The sequence below is a fragment of the Diadema setosum genome, chromosome 2 (genome assembly GCF_964275005.1).
Source record: "Diadema setosum chromosome 2, eeDiaSeto1, whole genome shotgun sequence".
Taxonomy (NCBI): Eukaryota; Metazoa; Echinodermata; class Echinoidea; order Diadematoida; family Diadematidae; genus Diadema; species Diadema setosum.
The window spans coordinates 1,838,821-1,858,895 of NC_092686.1; the positions used below are offsets into that span (position 1 = coordinate 1,838,821).

At 38.0% G+C, this 20,075-nt stretch overlaps 1 protein-coding gene across 1 annotated transcript; it reads right to left on the reverse strand.

Moving 5' to 3' along the window:
* Positions 1–587: 587 nt before the first annotated feature.
* On the reverse strand, positions 588–19,350 carry LOC140238829 (U3 small nucleolar RNA-interacting protein 2-like). The gene is made up of 13 exons (XM_072318731.1): positions 19,220–19,350; positions 12,885–12,982; positions 11,890–12,014; positions 10,928–10,995; positions 10,200–10,368; positions 8,896–9,020; positions 8,316–8,408; positions 7,480–7,580; positions 6,798–6,932; positions 6,087–6,149; positions 4,454–4,608; positions 3,742–3,821; positions 588–2,946 (listed from the first exon to the last, which is right to left on the reverse strand). The coding sequence occupies exons 1-13, from the start codon at positions 19,280–19,282 to the stop codon at positions 2,791–2,793; spliced, it is 1,431 nt and encodes a 476-aa protein (XP_072174832.1). The 5' UTR covers positions 19,283–19,350; the 3' UTR covers positions 588–2,790.
* Between the last annotated feature and the right edge of the window lie 725 nt (positions 19,351–20,075).

Below are 20,075 nucleotides of genomic sequence, written 5' to 3' on the forward strand. Positions count from 1 at the left end.
TCATATAAAGCAAACAGAATCAAAATTGGCTCATAAATGACAGAGAAGTAGCAAATTGAAGATTTTGGACGGCGGAAATTACTTCGCTGTAGCTCCGAAGAGCATACACCGCCGCCGCCACGCCGGCTTCACTCACGTCCGCATCCTGCCTACTCTAGCCCGCGCATCTCCTGCCTTCTCTCACTCCCGAGGACGGACAGTCAACTGTCCGAAACGTTGAGTCCTTTCCTACACTCTTCTATTTTCCTTGGTTCACAATCCTTTTCAGGACTACACTCACTCCAGAAAGAATACTCTTACTCAATTTCTCACCTCTCATCCGACCCTTTCTTTCTATCTTTCTCCTGTCATTCCAACAGTCCTTCTAGACTACACATGGTGAACCGCAAACCGAATGTATCTTATGTACTACACCATGCAAACACCCTCTTTCAAAAATCATCTACATGAACTGTATATAGCTACCAAGTTTTAACTCCTCAGGGGTCTTTCTCACATGTCTCACATACCTGACAAGCCTTTTTTCATGCCTCACAAAGACAAAACAAAACAAAACAGACAGAAAAAAAGGTCACATTTGGGGGTGATTCATATTTATCAGAATAAGACAAATGACTATATTTGGTATGCACCAGATCGCATAAAATACAGTGAAAATGCCTTACTATACTAGGTACATACCCTTAAATAAACACACACACACACACACACTCATCAGCATTTCCAAACTGGTATGTAAACACTATCTTTACATATGACACATATGCGTGACATCCAAGGGGGGAAAAAAAATTTACATACGTGTACTTGAATCATATGTAAATCATCATGTTGAAATGTACCGGGGAACTGCTTGGCTCAGAGTATACAGAAAACTAGATTTTAGCACAGGACGACCTGTTTCAATTTCATTACATCAATTGCAGGAATATAATTATGTACCGGTATATGACACCGGTAATTCATACTCTAGAAATGGCTACCGAGAGTAATATGAATCTCAAGAGTGATAGAATAGTATCAAACGTGGTGGAAATGAAGGGATTACAGACAGTCCATCCTGTAACCTTTGGTTCATTATGAATACATGTATATGTTCATTCAACATCTGTTCTGACATACTGTAGGCCTACTTAAATGAAACTCATTCGACTTGATCTTTGAAATATTTTTAAAGAAGAAATACAGATAAATTATTAATCACTGTTAGAATATTCCAAACATTATTATGCATCAACATGTTAAACATATCACTTTGATACGACAGCTCTTATTTGAAGATTTTGGATTAAATTTGAGAACTCATTCATTCTGAATCTATGAAGATGCAACATACAACTTGGTGACATACATCTCAAATCTGCATATATTTTGTTGCTTAGCATTACAGACTTTCTCTCTCTCTCCTTTCGTTCTTTAAAACAACAACAACAACATTACAGACTTCACATTATTGGACTCTCCTCCCCCCCCCCAAAAAAAAAAAAAAAAATCCATCTTGCATGTAGAACTGCTCAGTGCAACAGATGAGTGTAATTGTTACAAATTTAGACATATCAAGGGTTATGGTAATCTGAATGCTGTCACATCATTATACTAGAAAAGCACTCTGAGAGCGCAGACCTCCGCCAAGCAGTTACTTTCAACTGATGATCTTGCTCTTCCATAGAGATCAGTGATTTCCACCCACTGAAAAATTGCCCGATTTCCCAATATAGAAGCCTTTGTTACGTCAAGCACTCTGAGAGCGCAGACCTCCGCCAAGCAGTTACTTTCCACTGATGATCTTGCTCTTCCATAGAGATCAGTGATTTCCACCGACTGAAAAATTGCCCGATTTCCCAATATAGAAGCCTTTGTTACGTCATAAACCCTCAGATGCGCGGTGCGCCTCGCCCCAGCAGAAATCAGAGCACGCAGTTTAGTGCACGCATGAAAACTTCAAAAATGCGCAGCTTGAACTCCTAAGTTCATTGACCCTACGTGGCAAAATATTGAAAATCCTTCATAAAACCCATTAAAATTTCAGGATCACTACCAAAATTTAATCATCTGTTCCTTGTGTCATTCTCAACCTTTCCTGCAAGTTTCATCCAAATCTGTGCACAACTTATTTTGAGTTATTTTGCACACTGACAAACAAACTAACTAACAAACAAACCAACGGTAACAAAATCATAACCTCCTCCCTTGGCGGAGGTAATAAGCTGGAAAAACAGAAAACAATTTGACAGGAAATGCTGAAGAAATGTCTTTATCACATGACGGTTGTTCTCACAGAATTCCATCATATGGTTGGTTGATAAAATGTCACTGATTTAACATTTTCTACATACTCCTGGTCAAGATGAGACATGGACACAGGGTTTTACCAATCCTCCAAGCAATCATATCTTTTATTATGTTAACTCAGTGTCAATCAGTTTGTCAATCTTTGAAGTTATACTCCCTTATATTTCAAATAGTCACAGTAATGTTTGACTAATGTCATTTACTACACCGCATTATCAAATAAAGGATTTGAAAAAAAAAAGAATCTGCTACATTTTTCACCCACAGACATATTTGAAACTGCCATAATAATGCTATCAGCATGGCAATCCAATCAGCACCCATTCTCTGCTGGAGTCTTTCTCTCTCCAACAAAATAGTGGAAACAGTGGCCTTGTTAAATACAATAGTTCCTTTTTCATTTATTTAGTAGCAATAAAAAATATTCATGGGCCTGTTACAGTACCATGACAATTGGGAAGACGTATCAGACAGTTCTGATCAATGCATCTAATCTCCTCATTTCTCTTTGCTACTCTTCTTGAGCCGCACAATGACGACGCTGTTCTTAGCTTCCTTCAGACGCCACCACCTCCCTAGGCGGTGCTCCTGCCCCACCCCGGCAACCAGGAAATTTCCATCACTGGAAAACTGCATCGCATTGATAAAGCCAACCTGATGAGTGATGAAGAAAGAAAACACTCATATTAATGACATATCCTACAAAGCTGAAATTCAATAAGAGGCTACAGAAATATTTTACTAACTACAAACGGGATACAACTTTTCTCTTCACAATTCATATCTGCATTATTTTCTCTTTCCATAGCAGACTGTTGGTCCAACATATTCATATTGATGTATGGTATAAAAAGACATTTCAGTATGTTAGTTGTAATTTTAACTGATCTATTTGCTTTCCATTCAACAATATGATAATTTGATAACAGACAAATGGCATAATGGGTGCAAGTGAACCCTTGATTAAAATGCGATGTACACTATTCATCATATTCTAAAAGCCTCAGCAGAATAAATTCAAAATGTCTCATAAAACAGACATTCAATTTCTTCACATGAACATTTATGGCTAGAGGATTTTCCCCAACTCATTGTAATAAGTTTATGGCTGAGCCATTAAAAGTACAGAAATAATATAATCATGTTCTCTTTATAAGACCCTGGGAGATTAAAAGTCAATCCACCAATCAGAATTGATCATTACAGGTTTACTGATGATTTTTATTTTGACAAGTTTCACACTTGGAGCCAAAGACTGTGACATTAATGTCCTTACCTACTTCAGCATGAAATTAGGAGATACAGAAATATGATTATGCACGGATATACACATCATTTCAGTCCCTTACTTGAGTCTCCAAAAAAATGTGGCCAAATGTTTTTTTTTTCCTACAAATCATGTACATGTAATACTGAGTTTTGCTCAGTGTATGAGCGCTATGGACTCACCAGTGGGAGGGTGAAAACAGGGGTCACTGACCTGTAGCCATCGGAGCACTGCCAGAATCTGATGCAGCCATCCTTTGATCCTGCTAACAGAAACCATCATTCATTGTAATTTTACTTCTGTGAGCCATGTGATGTTTTCAAAATTAAAACATGAAAGAACAGCTTATTAGTGCAAACAACAAATCAGATTTTTAAAGCAATAACTGTAGAAGCATCAGGCAAAATAAAACAAATGAATAATGACAATTTGACTATATTTTATTTCAAATACAAACATGGTGTGCTCTGTTGGAAAGATAAAGAAATACAATGCCTTGAACCAGTTTCCCCAATTCCTCATACATCGGGACCTAGAAGCTCACTGCTGTCACTCAGCTAATACAGTTTTATATTCAGTCACTAGATGCAATTAAGTAATTGTTTTTCAACTGATATTTGTGGACAAAGTGTTGTTTCCACAGGTACAAAACAAGTGCTACATATGAAAAAATTGGCAGTTGGCGAAAATATGCCCAGGGACAAACAAATTACTTCCATGTGGAAAAGAAAAAAAAATGTATAAACATAAGTGACATTTATTCTGTCATGAAGAACAAATTAATGTAACCTAAGAGGGGCTGAATCATATAATAAAACTTCAGCATACTTTGGAACAGACTTGACACAGGTTACACATTCAACCATTTAGTTTAGTTCTCTATAAAATAGTCACCTGATGCCAGAAGGTCTGTTCCTTGAAGTGCTGCTACCGAGGATATCCAGTTTTCCTTGTGCATTGCGCCCTCTGCTGTTGCATCGGGACCAGGATGGGCATTTTGTATGGTCTGCAATGGTTTCTTCTTCATGACGCTCCAAATAGCCAAGGATCTGCACATTGTTGAGGTAAAATTTTTTACATTGTGTGTATGTGTGTGTGGTGGGGTACGTTTGTTTGTGGGTGTGTCTGAGCTGCTAGTAGTGCAGAGGAACGGAAAGACAATTTCTCAGAGAATATATCATACTACCCACTTCAGCTCTCAGATGCACATGGTGCACATATCTTGAAGTGGAAAAAATTGCCCTCTATCTATTTTACTTCCATGAAAAGAATAAACTCTGTAAGCTGAACAGCCTAGATTTTGAGTCATCAATGTAGGTATTATTTCAAGGGATTGTATAGTATTGGTGGAGATGAGAATTGGGCTTTTAACTTTCTGTGAGATTCCAAGAAACCACTTATGAAATAGTACAGAGCATACCATTTTAAGAGGAATTCAAAGTTTATTAGATGAAAATCGGTTTGGGAATTGCTGAGACATCCAAAAACAAAGTAAAACAAAGTGATCCTAATAAAAGGTGAGTCCCGCTTTTTATTATGAATGCTCTTTTTGAGATATCTCAGCCATTCCGAAACCGATTTTCATCAAATAAATGTTGAATCCCTCCTGGAATTACATGCTCTTTCATATTTCATCAGAGGTTTCTCATTATCTCACCAAAAACTATTAGAAATCTGAAGTAAGGTCTCAACCAAAACTAAATGCTCCCTTTAAAGTTAGACAAATTACTCAATCTTATCAACTGGACTTGCATGGAAAACCATGAAGAAAATGGTTTTACAACTCATCTACATCACTCTTTACAGACCCAGTAAAGTGGGGATACTGTGCAGTGGGAAGGCTGGCCCGACTCAGATATATTTGGGAATCCCCGAAACAAATTGTGGACAGCTTTATTGCTGATCTCTATGTACGAACACAAAGCCAAAGGATCTTGACTGGAGTCAAGCGTTACCTATGAGCATACGCTTCAATGCACATATTTGCCGATGGGCAATTCAGCGAATGAAAATTGATTCTATCTGCCCATCCTTCCCTCCCAATGCTACCAGGGGGATGTTTCATAAAGCTGTTCTTAAAGGTACGAACAACTTACGAGTGACTTGTGATCAGTTGTGATGTGCTATACTTAATAATTCAGCACAAGAACTGATCACCAGTTGCTCGTAAGTCGTTCGTAACTTTAAGAACAGCTTTATGAAACACCCCCCTGGTCTTTAACCTGTTAAGGACGAGTCCCAGTGTATACTCGGGTAGGTGTCTATGGGAAATGCATGTTGTAGCAAAATCAGCCTGTCCTCAACGGGTTAAGACTGACAGGCAGGCAATAACCGTTGCCAAGGGAAGACGTGATGCTAAATGTTGTGGTATCAAACAATATTCTGTGTCCTCTCAGCTCCCCGAGAGCCTCATTCAAGCCACATTGGTTATTTCATAAGGTTTCCCATGCTTATTCCTCTTGAACACATTGAACAAGTTATCTACACTTCAACTCATATGAACTGAATCTGGTTTTCTGCAACTTACCCATCATCTGAGCCAGAAATGAAATGCTCTTCATTGATCAGCCTCACACAGTCAATGGACCCCCTACATGATGAAATATACAGTATTCCTAGTAAATGATTGAGTTATTTCAAGAAATTGGGGGGGGGGGTTAATTCTTATCATTCTTCCTTTTTTTTTTCATCATACAATTTTAATATGCCAAAGTAACTCCTTAACAATATTACCCTCACTTATCAAGTAGTAAACAAAAATTTTAAAATCGAAAATGATATGTGTTACTTCATGTCATGATTATAGGAAATATTTTCATATGCTGTTAAATTGGCATACATATATAGCACTTGACATGCAAAATAAAAAAAAATTAAAACCTCGCAAAGTCCATGGCATATACAGTAGCCTCTCTAAATGTACACACTGTTCTCCTCAACAGCTCTGACAATTATTTCAATGATGCTTCCACAAATGGAAAACAGGAGACAGGCTGCCTTAAGAACTTTAAACCCGTGAAACTACTTTGCTTTGCTTTACCCAATTTGGCAGAATGGAACACAAGACATACATGTGCAAAGTACATAATACAATGAAATTGGAATGAACGATGAGTCTGGATGGCATTCTTTTCATGGAGGCATCAGTGTTGCTTTTTGTGAAAGTCCAATAAACAATTTTTGTTTCTTTCCTCATATTTGAAACAGCAGAAGATACTGTTAGAAAGGGAAATCTTACGAGTGGCCATGAAAGATGAGTTGTGACTCCTCCAGAACTTTCCAGATCCGGACAGAGTTGTCCCTCCCTCCTGACGTAATGGCACGGTCCCTCGTTAGACTGTCTACTGCTGTGATGGCATCCTGATGACCAAACCTGTATAAAAAAAAAAAAAAAATGTATCTTAGTGCATGGCAATAGCCAAATCTATATTCATCATAACCTTGATAAAAGCCATTACATGGGCAGGAAATTAAATAATGAATGGGTAGGAAAAAATATAATTAATCTACATTACATAAACACATTTCAACTTCACAAGACAAAATCAGATGCAGCATGCTTTTAAAGCATGATAAATATGACCAAAATTGTAGAATGAGAGGGCAACCATTATGTCTAAAGATATTGAAATGAAAAATTATCCTGATCAAGAACAGAATATTAGAATTCAACAACAAAATCAAATAAACCTCCATTAACAAGCTGACATTTACACAGATGATAAAATGAAATACAATTCACTCTATTCTATTCTCTACTGCTGTTAATGGCTGTCTTTCATCAATCCACTTGAAGATTTTGTCTCCCAAAAATCATCAAATATTTCATGTTGACATTCGAAAGCATGCAATAACTAAAAACACCAGCTGGGAGTAAATCCACATGAGAGCCCAATGAATCATCATTCTGCTGTACTTACAATGTCTCAACATATGCCATTTCATCCAGATTCCAGATCTTCACTGAGCGATCATGTGATGCACTGAAGAGCTGATGTGTACCTTTCCTGAATGCCAGACCCTTCAGAACAACATAGGAAAGCTTCAGTAATTGACATTATTTCCATGCATATTTATATACTTCATTGTTCTTGAGTAAAAGCACAAATCATTCTGATTAAGATACATTAGTCACATTTGGAATGATTATTACTAAAGACAGGTACACAAAAAAAAAAACTACCACGGGGGATTCTCATAATGGAAATTATCTCACTGACTGTCAAACACAAAGAGGAACTACCACAAATTAACAATGGTGCAAGCAAATTTCAAACCATTAATTTTTCGCTTACAGCCAGGGTAAGATGAAGTCAATAACTTCAGATTTTGATTTTGCGGACAGCCATGACGCTTCAGCAAGCACTTCACACAGCTCACCATTATCAACGTTGAGTGATGTTCCGGATGGAGCTCTTCAACCGTGATACCGTGAAACCATTGTCATGGCATAACATATTACAGTAAAAGGTAACTGGTCCACATTGCAAATTCAAATGCTTCTATTTCTGTGCTTGTGTCATGTTACGTGAAATACGCAAACACTTCTACACTGTGAAAATTTTTACTTCAATAGCAATGGACAGCAGAAGAGAAGAAGTAGTCAGGTAAAGTCCAACATTCCTTTCGCAAGATTAAATCACTGTTTATTTACTTATCACCATGCATCCCAGACTTCATGCCAATCAAGATTTATTTTCCAACTCATGACAAACTGTCAGCACAGTCTTCAGAAACTTTCCCCAGAACAACTTACTGAGACGGCATCCCTGTGGCCCTTGAATGTGTGCTTACGCTGACAAGTGTGAGGGTCCCAAACATGGATCACTTTATTTCTGCAGCCGGAAACCTTCAGACAAAAGGTGTGGAAAAAAAAAAAAAAATGAGCAACACTTCACTTTCATCCACTGATGGCAAAATAACGAAAAATTTAAATTTACTGTTTAAATGCTGATGGAACAACCTTTCAATCTCTTCCTTCTCTGACCAAGGGAATGAACTTATTCTGTGATGATATTTTGTGTCTTTCTTCCTTATTTTTTTTTAAAGCACATCAAGCAGAAATCAAGATAATAGATCTTTACATATATTACATATTTCCCTTCAAAAACAAACAGAACTAAACAAATAACAACACAAAACGAAGAAAAACAATACCTCCAGAAGCTTTTGTAGCAGAGGCATGAATAAAGAAAACTGATTTACACATAATGAATCACAAGCAGGAAAACTTTGACTTGTTGTCAGGAGGTCAGGAGAATGATGCATCAGCCAAAGAGTCTCTGCTCAGAAAATCGAGAGACTGGGTGGCTCTATTCCACGCCCAACCCACTTACCAGGAATGCATCATCGGATGATATCGCCAGGGCTAATATATGAGCAGTGTGTCCCACATGTGTGTCCTCAGTTCCCTTGCGGCCACCAGGAATCTTGTGCTCCTTCTTCCCTGTCTCTGCATTCCCTGGTATTTAAAAAAATCAATGCAAAAAAGCTACAAAAATTTGCTGATAGAGACCACACATTCATGAGTAATCTCCAGTTTTTACTTGAAACTTATAAGGCCGGAAATGAAGCTGCCGAGGTACAAGAATATCAAAGGCGCATAGTCCCGGTAGTGTAGAGGGCGCTGTTGATGATACTGCTGATCACTGTTAGCATTGATACGAAGATTACCGAAGTTGAGCTGTCATCAAGAGTAAAGTGCTTAGGTGTTGCTAAGTAACGTTGCCTTCGTTGTCTTCTCTGCGCATCGCGCAGTCTGTAGTAATGCCAGGGTGTGTGCATATGTGCTTCTTATTATGACATCACAAAAGAAGTTTGCTAAAGCTGTCATACCCCTCAGCCGAACCATGAGCTGAGCTGTGATCGGACCACTGACTACAGTGGATCGGACTTCTTCGGACTCGGGGAAATGGGTCAAAGCATAAGCGCTAAAGAGGAGTCGATAGCATAGGTCTCTATAGTAAACTTGCGCCATGCGCCCACGTATGCTTTCAACTAAACCACCGAGACCATGCGCTTTTTAAGACTTTTTCTTCATATTTCTCCACTGATGTTATGTCATTCTGTCATACATTTATGGTAGGGAGTTTTCCACTAACATAATATAGACGACTGGTGTGGGAGGGGACAGAAAGAATGATCCATTCGAAGAGTTTGGAATGCTATGAAGGGAGATTATCATTGAGGGACTTATAACCTCCCTGAAATAGTATGTCAAACTCTGAGGTAAGAGCATACTGCATGTTGCCAACAACAAAAAGTCATCACCTACTAGTCTACAAGGGTTCGTCAGAGTACTTTGAGAATACTGCACACCTTCCACAAGCATTAGGCCTAAACAAAATAAAAAAAAAAATCACCTTTTTGGTAGCATGATCACATGAAAAGACTTCATTTTAGATGTGAAATATTTCAAGCTGTGGAAATTTGTCACATAATTGAGGGCTCCACTGAACTTAGGCAAGACTAAGACTTGTTTGGGGAACTTTAAGTATAGCATAACAGTCTCTCACAAATTTGGCAAGAAACTAAAAAGTTCACAGAAATAGGCTCTGTGGAAAAAAATACAATGTAATAATCATAGGAAGTTTCCAACTTTGTAGTTGTACAGAAAATGTCTGAGTCCAAAGACACTCACACTTGATAATGGCACAGTCCTTGCCAGCACTAAATATATGTTTGTTGTCGGATGATATGACGAGGCATGTGATGGCAAGCTGGTGACCTCTTAGTATCTGCAGGTCATCACCTGATGGCGCTATGTAATCAGCTGCAACTTGCTTCTGCAGTTTTCCACTCTGTTCTAACTGAGATAAACAGTAAAAAAACAGAAAAGCTTGGTATTATCCAGACATACAAATTGACTGTAAGTACATCAACGAACAGTATACGACAGGAGTGTGTAGAAGAGGATTTCTGGTTCTCAGGATTGCATGCTATGTCTCCAAAACATTACTAAACTGTCTCTCAAACAGACGTGCATTTTGGCATTGTCTCCTTTCTATAAGAGATTATGCAAAAGTGTTTCTTCTCTAATGAAAAAGAAAAAAGAAACAACAAACCAACATTTCTTTGCAGAGACACATTTACTCTCAATGAACATTGAATGAGAAAAGGACAATATATATGCTCCTCATATAATTTACATATAAATGTTATCTCCATAAATAAAGGATATAAATAGCACATGCATAAAAGTGCCCATACTTGCAATGCAAAGTGCTTAATGGGAGGAATCTTTTGCAAACTGGTGAGGTAATCAACCATTTGGCAATTATAGCTGTGATACAAAGTTGGAATTCAAAATTAGAAATTAAAATCTAGGTTAGGTTGATTCTTCCAACACCAACACTGGTTAGCACTTACCAGTTCTGACTGTAACCTGTGGGCAATGGCATCTTTATCTGGCGTCAGGGAATCTGCAGTCTCATTTTCTAAAGAGAGTAAGTGTTTACAATAAAGACACAATCATTGAAACATTAATGAAGGGGGAACAGAAATTGCAATCAGGTCTCTTTAAATTTTTGTGCCACGGATAACAAAAATTCTTGTCAATGTCCTGAAACTTTTGCTTCATTCTCCTTTTATGATTGCACACATTTCTACCAGCAATCCCATCTGTTTTTACTGATTGTTAGTTCGACCAAAGAGCAAACAGTACAGAGATTTTAAATTTAGTGTAAAATTCTTCAACATGACCTTCCAACTGGGGCTTTTTTTTTAAATCAAAGATGGAGTGTTGATTACAATTTACAAATCATTTTCTTGAAAGAAACATGGAAAAGAGGTATTGTAATATCACATCAGCATTGTAATATATCACATCAGCATTGTAATATCACATCAGCAACTAGATTTCTTCGTTCATCAACTGCTCATACCCCCTCGAGTTCCCCGCACCCATCATTCATGGGGCAACAGCGCTTCTACCCAGTCTGGCTCTTCTCTCTGGAACTCACTGTCTTTGAAATCGAGAATGGAGACCTCATTCCCTCTGTTCAAGAAAGAACTCAAAACCTTTTTGTTCCAGTAACTGTGTGCTTTCTTTCATTGTGGTCTTTTCCTGAATGAAGCAATGTGAGAGGTCTTACCTTTCTGCGCCAGGAATGCCACTGTGTGACAGACATGGCACAATAAAAGACTCCATTATTATTATTATTATTATTATTATTATTATTATTATCATTATTATCATTATTATCATTATTATTATTATTATTATTATCATTATTATCATTATTATCATTATTATCATTATTATTATTATTATTATTATTATTATTATTATCGTTATTATTATTATTACTATTATCATTACTATTAGTTACCTTCTCTTTCCAACTGGGCAAGGTATTGCTTTGTGAGACGGAGACGCTTCTCTTGAGCAGTCTCCTGGTCCTCTTCCTCCTCCGAGGCACCTTTTGATGCCCAGCCTTCATCATCGGCATCATCACTTTAGAGAATAAAATTGGAAAGAGAGAATAAAATTGGAAAGAGAGAAAGAAACAGAGAAAAAAAATATCAAAGCATTTTATCTGCATAGGAAGCATGATGTCTACAACTGTAATTCATAACCAAAATATACTGCCAATTATAACCCTAATTTCCATCTTTATGCAGTCATTTCCTAAAATTACTGTATCAAATCGTAAACTGAAAATATCCAGGATCAAAAATGCTAAAAGGAAAATATTTATTAAGAATTTGTTCATAATATAACAGAAATTAATACATTTGAAATCGGAGGCTACAAACACAGTAACAATCCATTCATCCCGTAGTGACAGACAATAGTCATCTATAAAGTGCTCATAGTGACAGACACAATTTTTTGTGAACTTCTTTGAAGAAACTCGAAACTCAAGAAATGTTAGGGAATAAATGCTTTAAATAGTTGTATAAGAACCTATATTCAACTTGCAAGGGCATTAGACAAAAATATTTCTTCTTTTTAATATCTGAATAAGCATTTGGGCATGGGCACCATACTCTAAACAGGCAAGTACAGTTGTAGCCATTTCTTCTAGTTGCCTGAAAATGAGTATCACTTGCCCTGGGCACTGGTCAAATGGGCTAGTAGAGGATTCCATATTACAAAGATTGACTCACAGTGACCGATCGGATGTCCAAACTGCCCTATTTGTATTATGTATTGTGTGTGACCTCTTTCCATGACAGATTTATCTATTATCTTTGCGTCACAATAAAAATGAAAAAGGGGGTGGGGGCAAATACCAATTGAATAGACTCTAGGCCTATGTACAATTGTAACTCACCAGTGCTACACTGAGGGAAAAAAGAAACAACAAAAAGTCATTATTACCTTTCAATGTCAGAATCACTTGGAATTTCTTCCTGCTCCAACTTTGACAGTTTCTTCTTTTTCTTTGTCCCAGCACCCTCCTTGCCTGCAGGGATACCCTGAAAAAAAAAAATCCATGTAGCACAACACATGTTCCATACAAGAGACACTTGCCAGCTGCTCAGTGCGTGGTGCATGCCCAGTACTATACCAGTGCCAGTGGTGGTTCATCATGGGACGGGATGGGCATATTGGCCGGCCATGGGATATGGGGTACTGAGGCTGAGGGCCCTCTGCCTCTAGCTATAAAATGCATGACTGCCAAAAATATTAATGTAGACTATATTCTACATTCTTCAAGAATCTACATCAAATCAACATTTATCTTTTATGTTTAGATCCCTATTCATACTCCTACTAAATTTAATTAAATTTACGTAGGCCTAATTGCGCAGTAGGCCTAGTTGTAGCGATGTCACAATACGTACACCGAGCAAACTTCGTATCTGTCACTGTACTAATGATGCTCAGAAATCCGCTCTAATCGAAGAGATGCGAGCATGAAAATTATGTTTGAGAACATTTTTAGCATAAATACATCGTACCTTTTCTCAGGATTAGCATTATTTTTGGGTTGAACGAATGTTTATCGGTCAATTTGGTGATATTTTGATGTCATTCCGAGCAGACGACGATATTTAACGATCCGCCATTTTGAATTTGAGGATTATGGGGTAGCAACGAATCTTGCTGAAATCTCGTGAATTACGTGTTTTTGAGGGGATTGTGGGTACCGGAAGTCGAAAAGGAAGATTTTTTTGTGTTGGAAATCATCCACTTGCATATGCTTTTAGCTGACGATCCTTCTCGAAATCCAGCTAAATCTTCAACATCACCACAGAAATTCTGAAAAAAGTGAGTTTTTATGCAATTATATTTGATATATGGGACCGGGAAAGAAAAATACCGGTGATTTGTGTTTCTTCAAATGGTACTTTGTGAGAAAAAGTTGTCCCTTTTTCAATTAGTTATTGCGCATTTCTGCGCAAAGCAGTTTTGTAAGAGCATCACCCGAAGCTTTTTGTGGGAAACCGATCGTCATAAATATTATTTGCCCTGCATCCTAGGGTTGTTTTCTTGCTTTTTATTTTCAGCATCATTAAAATGTAGACTTATTTTAATGATTATTGATACATTTTAATTGAACGCGATGATATTTAGCATTTAATTTAGGAAATACTTTTGGCATTTTTTGCTGAAAAAAATACGTCCTGTTGAATTTAAATCATGTTACCTGTAATTATAAATGGTAGAGGCGAGTCCCGCATATGCAATGCGTATTGTGCGCATGCGCAATAACTTTTGGACTGTACCATCTTATTAATGGGGATGATTTCTGTGCTACAAGCAGAGGTAGTGCTAATCGTATGATTATATCAAATGAAACTGGCAATTATTCTATGTTGTCTTTAAAAGGATGGTAATTTGTTATTTTTTTCTAGTACATGCATAATGGAGAAAACTCTAATTATGACAATTGCAGAATTTAGTTGTATGATTGTGAAGAACTGAAACATTCGCCTGCAAAGAGTAAATTGTAGAATATTAAAACTCATGACATTTTCCTTTTTCTTTCAAAAACATTTAGTGTGATAACTATCCACAAATTAAGCTTTCTTTTAATCATTTTTTGCTTGACCCGAGGGGAGAGGGAAGGGTTAACTGCCACTGAAAGGTGGACACCATGCTCGTGAAAAAACAAACAAACAAACAAACATGAAGAAAGGGTTGTTTTTTCACGGGTGGGTGATGTTATATGTGCACTATGTACAGTGGAAAGGGTATCAAAATTGCCAAAATTTTGAAAAAAAAGGGTACATACTTTTCAACAGCTTCGATAGGCATTTAGTGTTTATATTTTACTGAAATCATGGAAAATGTGTTTTTCAATATCATTTTGGGTATCTAAATAATAACTCATCATGAAAATGTGCATTTAGGGTACATATATTTTGCATGTTTAGGGTGGGAGAAAATCGAAGGATAAATACTTGTTTAGGGTCCAATTTGAAAGTCCATATTTCCAAGCATTGTCTTTACCTTTCAATGGCAGTTGCCAACTGTCCTCCCCCCCCCCCCCCCCCAACCAAGGTGCTGGGCTAGCTCTCATTTTAACATCACCTAATGTCAATGCTCATCCATTTCTTTCTCACCCACTTTTCATCATTCTTTAACCTCATTCTCACCTACTGTACTTTACTCCTTGGCTATGCATTACCTCTTCCTGCACCACATCTTGCCTGGGCATGCTTCACAAGCATCCTTTTTTTTTTTTTTTTTTTTTTTTTTTTTCAATTCTTCCATTGGTATACTCACCTTTACTTTGCTATCAAATCTTTTCTCCGTCTTGCCTTGGCATGCTTAAAAATCTCTTGCTCGCACATCACAATTTCCTCAATTACATCCTGCAATTATCCCTCCTTATTACCAACCATAGTGTCAGCTCCTCAGGAATTAAACCAACCCCATGCCCCAGAGTTTCATTTGTCTAAAGGCCAAGTATTAGATTACAGAAGCCAAAATGGTCAAGATGAGTGTGCCCAGTGGTTGCAGTCTACTTACATTAAACAGTGGGGGCCTGAATCTTGTGCAACCTTTTCTGCGTACAAGAAAAGCGTTGCAGGCCTCTTTCAATCATTTCAAAAACAAAATAAAAATAAATCCCGCACAATAGATGGACGTGAGAGTTTCCTGTCATCCCCTTACGAGTTTCCTAGAAAAACGTCTGCTACAAGAAAACGTAAACATGCTGATCATGACATGGACGCTGAGGCTGGTCAAACAGTGGCATCAGTGCTGCATAAATCGATGGAAGAAAAGGATACAGAAATTAGTGAATTGCATACATCCCTTGAGGAGAAGACCGATGAACTTGAGGCTGCCAGGAATAAACTTGAACATCTCTCCTCCTTGCAAAGTGAGAAAAATGCTGCGTTAAAGCGAAGCAGATCTATGACGAGTTACCATCTGGGAAAAGTCGAGAAAATCAAGCAAAAAAATGAATCACAGAGTGAACAAATAAGCGCTCTAGAAGTGGAATTACAGGTGGCCCTCGAGACCCTAGAAGAGATGAAAAAGGAGAAAGTTGCATTGTCAGAGCAAGTGAAGAGCCTTGAAGATAGAAACAACAGTTTACAGAACACAACAGTGATAACCTACCGTGAAAACCAATACACAACGGATTTTACATGCCTGGTGCACAAACTTTTGGAGCATCATGTTGGGTACAACCATGTTGGTCAAGTCATCAGTGACTGTCTAGAATTTGTGGGTATGACGCCATCACAACTCCCATCGAAAACTACCATTGGTAACATGAATATTATGAGACTCGCCCTTGCGCAGAAGCAATTAGGAGAAGACTTTTCCAAGAAAGATAAGACCTGTCTTTATAGCGATGAAACAAGTAAATACTCGGAGAAATATATGGGGTATCACGCAACAGATGAAAATGGAAGGTACTGGGTGTTGGGGCTCAGGGATCTTGCCACGAAATCAGCGGATGACACGCTCAATACATTCAAGGAGGTGTTGAGGGATATTGATGAGAGGTCAAGTAGTACAGATTCTGAACCTGGGAAGCATATCTTGGGTCACATCAGGAGCATAATGTCTGACAGGGCATCGACCGAAAAAAAATGGCATGAGCTACTTGAGTCCTTCCGCAAAGAGGTATTACCTGAAGTTGTACAGAACTGGAGCGATCTTACAGCCGAGGATCGAGCGCCTGTAGAGTCTCTGACTAATTTTTTCTGTGGTCTCCACAGCTTTGTTCAACTTGCTGAAGTAGCTGGGTCCTCTCTTCTTGAATGTGAGAATTCTAGTTCCACTGAAGATCAGGTCACAAGTACACCACCCTTCGTGCTCAAGCAGTCTAACGAGTCCGGTACTGTTAGGTTAATTCGCACGGCATCAAAGGCATTCTCAAGGACCGGCGACCAGAAGTCGGGATGCTATGGGGATTTCAAACTGTTTGTAAAGCCATATCTGGACAAACATGGAATGAGAGCAGTCCCACTGTGTCCATTTAGAGGAAATAGGTTCAACATTATTTTCTTCAATGGTGCTCACATTTACTTTCTGTACTCTTCCATGAAAGAATACCTTGACCAACAGAGGAATTTGAATGCCCTCCTAAAAGCGGTGAAATACGATTTGAGCATTCCTATGCACATCGCAGGATGCAAAGCCCTTGGGCTGATCGACAAACTAGTGACACGTCCGCTTTGGAGAGTCATCGAAGATAAGGAAATCCACATCCTCCAGATGAATGAATACATCCAAGAGTTAATTGCATATCTTGAGAAGGCACAGGAGAACCTAAATGAATTCATGACAGGACAGATCCTTCCTTTCGGCGACAAGATGTTTGTCAAGGTTGATGCCGTGTATGAGTGCCTCATCAAACCATCAGAACATGATGCAGATGTTCAAGTCTTTCTATCCGTCATCTTACCGGCAATGTGTGTACTTCTCAGAAAACACTACGGGGAGCATCTCCCTGGTGGAGTGCACTGCAGCCCATCTGCAGAGATGTTTGATACCTACAGAAGTGTTGCGAAGCATAACAAGTTCGCTGAACGTGTCCTAGCCTACGTGGATCAGCTTCTGCGATCTCGACCTAATTCTACTCACCTGAGCCAAGAGGCTATGATCATGTTTTGCTTGAACAAGACTGGTGAATGGATTGGCACGAAGGAAGCAAGTGATCGTGAAAAACTGATCAAAGAAGCGAGAAAGGACGCTCGAACAATGAGGAAGACCTATCAGGAGCGCAGGCAAGCAATCATTGAAAAGAGAAATGATCTTCTGAAGGAGAAGCTCAGAAAGGAAGAAGCAAGGAAGGAGAAGCAAACAAAAGAGAAAGAACTTATGACAGAAGAGATAATATTCTATGGACTATGGCAAAGCAGTGATCAAGTGGAGGCATCCCTGCTATCAATCAAGACGAAATCGGAGAAGCTCGATGCATTGAAGGCACAATTGAGGTTCCGCCAACACATTTTATCCCAGGATGCAGATCCATCGCTGTACCGATTTTCGGAGTGCTCTCAAGAGAACCCAGGAAAAAGACGAAACCTCACAGCTGACGAACTCAAGGAAAATCTGCTTAACCTTATCAGCAAAGCGTCATCATCAATGGACAAAAACAGTACTAAACAATCCCTATTTTTGGTGGGGAAGAGGGTGAGGCACTTTTTTAAATGCGAGGGTGAGAATGAGGTGTCAGATTCCAGGTATCCTGTTGAAGGCAAAGTGATATCAACCGTACCTGGATACCCAGAATGGTATAACATTAAATATGCTGAAGATGAGGCCATATACACGTACAAGCTCATTGAAGACCTGGAGAGGGGAGATTTGGAAATAATAATTTAGAAACAATATAGAGGTGAGTTCAAAGAAATGTTACTGAAGAAAATATGTGTACAGGTGTTATTCTAGATGCCTATGCATAATTAATTAACACTTATTTGCATAATATTTTTAATTAATAGGATTGAGGAAATTATCTATCATTTCATAACTTTGCAAGACAATTGATATTGCACATTTAAACTAACACGAACCATGCGCTACCCTAACATTTGTAACCTTTTTTTGCATAAAATGAATACTAATTATGCATACTTCATTTACTAATTTGCATATATTGATAATCTACAAAATATGCAAATTGATATTTTTTTAATTGTTCACCCTTGCAAGTTATTTAAGGTTCACTATTTTACACTTAAGAGCCATCTGAGTAATTTTTTGGACTGTTTTCTCCATGAATATCAATTGACAGGTGAGTTTTTGTATATGCGCATATTTAATTAGCGCTAATTTACATAAAACTCATTATTGTCAAAAAACCGTAATCCTAAATTGTAGAGGAGGTCATTCCGATCGATATGAGGTGCAGCTTGATATGGTTTGCATAAATTTCTATTTTTTGTGTGACATCCCTACTAGTTGTGCCTTGAAGTTGAACGAACATAAACTCGTGCAGCCAACATCTGCCATGACACACTACCAGCAGAACCTGCAGCCAGCGCCAGCCACACAGTCAGTGGAACATCAACCGGAAAAAAGAGCTGAAAATCAGAGGCAAGTTTTCAAAATACACATGCTACCAGTCCACTTCTATTCTACCAACACTATCGAACCCCGATACGGCACAAGCCACCGTGCCCACGAACTCATCTCATCCCAAGCCGACGCACCCCGGTTCGCGGTTGTCACCCGCTCGAACGAAGTCAGTGATCTTTCGTGTCATGATGTCATAAATTAAAAATGGTGCGAATATTTACCTTTTTCCTTTTCGATGATTTCGTTGCTGTCTTGCCCTTGGATCCACGGATAAAAAACGACATACTGAGTATGGATGAGTATCGGTATTCTGTTGTCTGCAGAGGAGTTGGGTCCGGTAAAATATAGCTAGACGTCCACTTCGTCTCAGTGTGGCTAAGTTGTGAACACGTGGGTACAATTTTGTATGCTGATACTACTCGTACTGTGCACTGTGTATGTGTGTACAAATGATGTGTATGCCTAGGCGCTATGGCTAGCGCCTAGCTTGTACATGGACGTGACACACACCATCTCCTTTTCATCGTAGCCGTGTTTCAGCCTGAGAGTTAAAAAAAAAATCATTATTATTATTACGTGTATTATTATTATCATCATTATTATCATTATTATTATTATTACTATTGTTATTATTATTATTATTATTATCATTTTTATCATTATTGTTATTATTATTATTATTATTATTATTATTATTATTATTATTATTATTATTATTATTATCATTATTATTATTATTATTATTATTGTCATTATTATTATTGTTATTGTTATTATTGATATTATTATTATTATCATCATCATCGTTATTATTATTATCATTATTATTATTGTATTACTATTTTTTTACAGTCCTTTGCTTCTCTTTCGTTCCATCTCTCGGATGTCGTTTCCATATTTCTTCCTGTCCTTCTTTCTTTATTTCTTTCCTTGCACCTTTCTTCCTCGCATCTTTCTTTCCTTCCATCTTTCTCTCATTTTTTGTCTGGCTGTCTTTCTTTCTGGCTCATCTGTCTGGCTTTCCGTCTTTTTTGTATTTATATCGGTCTACCCTTCTTTGTTTCCATTCCTAATCAT